The sequence below is a fragment of the Teleopsis dalmanni genome, chromosome X (assembly GCF_002237135.1).
Source record: "Teleopsis dalmanni isolate 2A chromosome X, ASM223713v2, whole genome shotgun sequence".
Taxonomy (NCBI): domain Eukaryota; kingdom Metazoa; phylum Arthropoda; class Insecta; order Diptera; family Diopsidae; genus Teleopsis; species Teleopsis dalmanni.
Window position 1 is genome coordinate 78,459,917 of NC_051848.1, and position 5,349 is coordinate 78,465,265.

Sequence of the window (5,349 nt, forward strand, 5' to 3'; positions counted from 1 at the left end):
GTCCATTTGTTTAGGATTGTTAAGACCATTTTGTGGAATATCCCTAAGAACGGTAGTATATTTTTCGGTGACTGTTATCGCAATATCATCCGCATATGCAATAGTTTCGCAGCCCTCTGCCTTCAGTTTTATTAGCAGTTCATTCACCGCTATGTTCCAGAGGAGAGGGGAGAGTGCTCCTCCTTGGGGGGTACCTCTATTCACCCTTCTGCGTGCTGTTGAGGAGCCCATCGTTGCTTCAATTAGTCTGTCAGTTAGCAACTGATTTATATACCCAATGAGCGCATCATCAACACCCAGACTACTGCACTCGGGAGTATATTGTTGAAGGCCCCTTCAATATCTACAAAAGCAACCATACAAAATTCTTTGAGTTTAATGGATTTTTCTATTCTATAAGTGAGGGAGTGGAGAGCTGTCTCCATAGATTTTCCTTTAGTGTAGGTATGCTGTGAGGGGACCACTGATTGGGGCTTACAGCACGCCTTACTTCTACGTCTATGATTTTTTCAAGGACCTTCAACATGAAAGAAGAAAGGCTTATTGGATGGAGTTCATTGGGGTTATGGTGCGAGGTTTTTCCTGCTTTGGGTATAAAAACAACTCTAACTTTCCTTCATTTAATTAGGATATAGTTACATAAGAAACAATGTCTACAAATTGCCAAAAGCCGGTTGTGTATCAACTTCCAAGAATTCGGAAGCTCAATTGGATGAATACCATCTGGTCCTGGTGATTTATACGGTCTAAAACTAAAAAAAGCCCATTTAACGATCTGCAGGTATACTTTAATAGAGTTAACCGGTGAGAGATCAAGGCACTCTGTGGATGCAGTTATCGAAGTAGAAGATCCCGGAAAGTGAGTATCTAGTAGTAATTGTAATGATTTACTACTATTGTTGCACCATGTCCCGTTAGATTTTTTGAGTAACTCAGGAACAGATGGATTTTTGGATAAGATTTCACGCAGTATAAAGGTTTCAGAATTGCTGTTTATTTCTTGACAGTACGACTGCCAACTATCACTCTTGGACCTACGTAAATTTTTCTTATATTCTTGCAGAGAGGTTTTGTAATTCAGCCAATCACTCTCATTATTATATAATTTTGCTCTGTTGAAGAGTCTCCTACACTCCTTTCGTAAAAGACCTAGATGTTTATTCCACCAAGGTGGGTTACATTTTCTACTAGGTTGTGTGAGGGGACAAGCATAACTGAAAGCTTCATTGAGCACTGAGGTGAGATCTTGGACTTGATTGTCTAGATCAAAAGTGTTCCTCGGGGGATCGGAGGAAGTGGTTAAAAGCAGCTCACTTAGAGCTGCATTATAATTCATCCGGTTTGTATTTTTAACATTTCTAAACGTTATTTGATTGTAGATGTTCGATTCATCCAAGGTTAAGGTGAATTCTAGAATCATGTGGTCTGAGAACGAGTGTTGAGTGGACACTTTCCAGTTCTTGACCGATTCGTGAAGCCTAGTAGTAGCAAGAGTGACATCTAACACTTCCTGGCTGTTGTTAGTAATAAAAGTTGGCATATTGCCATTATTGCAGATGAAAAGATTGTTACTAAATATAAAATCAAAAAGTAACTCACCTCTTTCATTAGTGTTTGAGCTACCCCAAACCTCAAGATGAGCGTTGGCATCGCAACCTATTAGAAGCTCTACTCCGAGTCTCCTGGCGTTGCTTGTTAGCTATATCAGAATATTCGATGGTAGTGTGGCGTGGTCATATATGCCAGATATGCAGATACTGCCCATGTTTGGCCCCAGGAGCCCCCGATACTTATTGCGGTTTGGTCACCATCACTATATTGCGAAAGTAAGAGAGCATTAAATTTATTAGTAACCAATATGCGGGACCTGGGCTTACCCTTATTTACCGCATAAAATTGGTTGTGGTTTTTAGCCCTGATTCCGCATACAAGATCCTTATAAATCCATGGTTCTTGTATCAGGACCATATCAGCCTCGTTGTTGCTGAGCGTTGTAGTAGACTGGCGGATGTAGCCTTGCTATGATGCAGGTTAATTTGCTCTACCCGCTTCTTCAGCATGTGTGGATCCATTTCTCTCCACCACAGTGACGTCAAGAGCACTATCCTCCTCAGAGTGATTACTCAGTTCGTCTTCATCGAAAAGATAGCGCATGCCTATGCTCTCCTCTGATGTAAATGCGTGAGCTGGCGAATTGCTCCTCATCTTTTTTGTAAACCCTTATAGTTATGGGTAATATGTATTTGAGCAACATAAAAGACCGTTGTTGTCTACGGTTTGAAACAGACTTAATTTATTATATATTATACATTATACAGAATAGTGTTCTTATGTCTATCTTAATTCTACACTAAGAGAAAGAGATTGAGTGGGAGAGATTACTTACATACATATTATCTCCTAAACACTTTTATTTACAACAATCTATAAGTCTTCCATTATAGCCTATGTAGTTTAAATTACTTTTAATTTAATGAATTTAATTTAAAATTTAGTTTTAATTTTAATTAATTTTCAAAATAATTTTAATCATTTCTTTTCTATATTCAAATAATTAGAATTATAATTTAGTTTTAATTTTAATTATTTTTTAAAATAATTTTAATAATTTCTTTTCCATATTCAAATAATTATCTAATTTCAAAAACTTCTTTTTTATATTCAAATAATTAAATTCAAATTTTAAACTATTAATTAATTAATTTCCTTCAGTTGTAGTTTGCTCGTCTTCCTTTATTACGTCGCTCAGAACGTCTCAACCCCAGTCGTTCATTCACAGTATCCACACCTTGCTGTATGTCATAGTCGTTAGCGAACGGTTTTGCTGTATCAACAACCTCAGTATTTGAAACTTCTTTATAAGTTAGGTCTTCATTTACATACGTATGGACCCTAGGATTAAAAGTTACAGTTTTTCCATTATTTTTTTATTTGGTTGATATGCGCAACCCTGAATACACCATTTATGGATATTAAATATCTAATTCGACTTAGTTTTTTAACCACCTTTGCATGAACCCATTTAATATAATTATTTGCAATATTTTTGTACAATACCGTTTCATTGGGTTTGAAGTTTATGAGTTTACTATAATTCAGCTTTCCATTTTCAAACTTACTCAATGCTTTATCTTTTCCTCCATTTTGAAACTTACCAATTTCCAATTTATTTGTATTTTATTTTTCCCTAAAATTTTTCTTGATTTTTGGATTTATATTATCTAACCGAGTTTTTGGTTTAAATTTAAAAATTATATCTGCTGGTGACATCCTTGTTGTCGTTGTTGGAGTAGTACGATAGCTCAAAAGAAAATTATTTATTTTAAAATCCCAAGACTTACATTTAATTTTAGGATCCAACAAATACTTTCTTAATGCGCTTTTTACAGTTTGTACTCCTCTTTCCGCAGTGCCATTCGATTGCGGATGATATGATGGCGATTTTAAACATTCTATATTATTATTAATGCAAAATTCTATAAACTCCTTTGAACTAAATGGTGGACCATTGTCCATCACAATTGTCTTCGGAAGCCCGAAAATAGCAAAAGTAGATCTTAACGCTTCTATGACTGTAATAGCGTCAGTTTTGCGCAAAATTTTAGCTTCAAGCCATTTCGAATAAGTGTCAACAATTACTAAAATATTCAAATTTTGAAATTTACAAAAATCAGCGTGAATACGCTCAAACGGAGCACTTGTTACTTCCCAGTTGGTAAAAATTTGTTTCGACGGTTTTTGATTCATACAACATGCTTGACATGACCCGACGAACTCTTCAATTGCAGCATCTATGCCCGGCCACCAAACATATGTCCTAGCAACAGCTTTCATGCGGACGATTCCGATATGACCACTATGTAACAGTTCTAATGTTTTCGGTCTCAATGACTCTGGAATTACAATCCTTTCACCATAAAAAACACACTTATCTTCAGTTGCTAACGATATTCGAATTTTAAAGTATTTTTTTAAATTATTATCAATTTTTTCTGGCCACCCATTCTTAACATATTTGTACGTTTTTAATAGTGCCACATCTTTCGACATTTCATTTTTGATGTCGTCAATCTTAATTGGAAGGTCGCCTATAAGGTTAAAAATATTAATACTATCGTCATCTTCATTTGTATCTTCTTGCAAAGGTAAACGAGACAGCGCGTCCGCATGTCCCATTTGCGATCCCTTCTTGTACTTAATTGAGTAATCATACATTGATAAAAAAACAGCATATCGCTGTAACCGGTTCGCTGCTACCGATGGCAGATCTTTTTTTATTGAAAAAATTTCCCGCAATGGCTGATGGTCACTTTCAATGGTAAACGGTAACCCAAAAATATAATTGTGAAATTTCTTCACTGCAAAAACTATCGCTAAAGCCTCGCGATGAAGTTGAGAGTAATTCTTTTCAGCCGGAGACAACGTACTAGATACGAATTGAACTGGACGTTCTTCACCGTCAATAATATGTGACAGAACGCCTCCCAAGCCATAAGGACTTGCATCGCACGAAATAATTATTGGTTTTTGTGGATCATAATGTGTTAAAACGCCAATATTCGCAATAAGTTGTTTTGATTTTTCGAATATATTTTGATGTTTTTCATTCCATATCCACTTCTGCCGATAAATTAGGTATTGAATGATTATAATAATTAACCATACCCAAATACGATTTTAGTTCTGATTTATTTGTAGGCGCCGGGGCATCTAAAACTGCTTTGACTTTTTCTCTTGATGGCAATATTCCATTTTGATTAATTACGTAACCTAAATACGTTAATTCCTTTTTAAAAAATTGGCATTTTTCATAATTAATTTTTACGTTTGCCTCTAATAGTCTGTCTAAAGTTGCTTTTAAATTTTCTTCACATTCTTTCATGTTTGCTCCCCCAATTAGAAGATCATCGAAATATGAATGCACTTTATTCAATCCCTTTAAAATTTCACTTATAATTTTTGAAAAAATTTGTGGTGCCGTTTTTAACCCATACACCATTCTAGTGTACCTATATAATCCAACATGTGTATTCACAGTTAAAAATTCTTGTGATCTTTCGGACACCTTGACTTGCAAATATGCTCCCGTCAAGTCTATTTTACAAAAGTATTTCCACCCAGAGAAATTTGCCAAAATGTCGTCAATTCGCGGAATAACGTGATGCTCATTTTCTACAAATCGATTAATTGTTCTTCTGCAGTTCACACATAATCTTATGCTACCATCACCTTTATTTACTACAACTATGGGACTCGCCCATTTACTTCTGGTTGTTAGCACCATAACCCCTTCAGCACATAATCTCTGGATTTCCTCCTCTACTTTTTGTCGTACGCCAAACGGAACTG

At 35.6% G+C, this 5,349-nt stretch overlaps 1 protein-coding gene across 1 annotated transcript; it reads right to left on the minus strand.

The window, feature by feature from the left end:
• Window positions 1-2,708: 2,708 nt before the first annotated feature.
• On the minus strand, window positions 2,709-4,882 carry LOC119688581 (uncharacterized protein K02A2.6-like). The gene is made up of 3 exons (XM_038103254.1): window positions 4,661-4,882; window positions 3,368-4,617; window positions 2,709-2,892 (listed from the first exon to the last, which is right to left on the minus strand). Exons 1-3 carry the CDS (start codon window positions 4,880-4,882, stop codon window positions 2,709-2,711), a joined length of 1,656 nt encoding a protein of 551 aa, XP_037959182.1.
• Window positions 4,883-5,349: the final 467 nt, after the last annotated feature.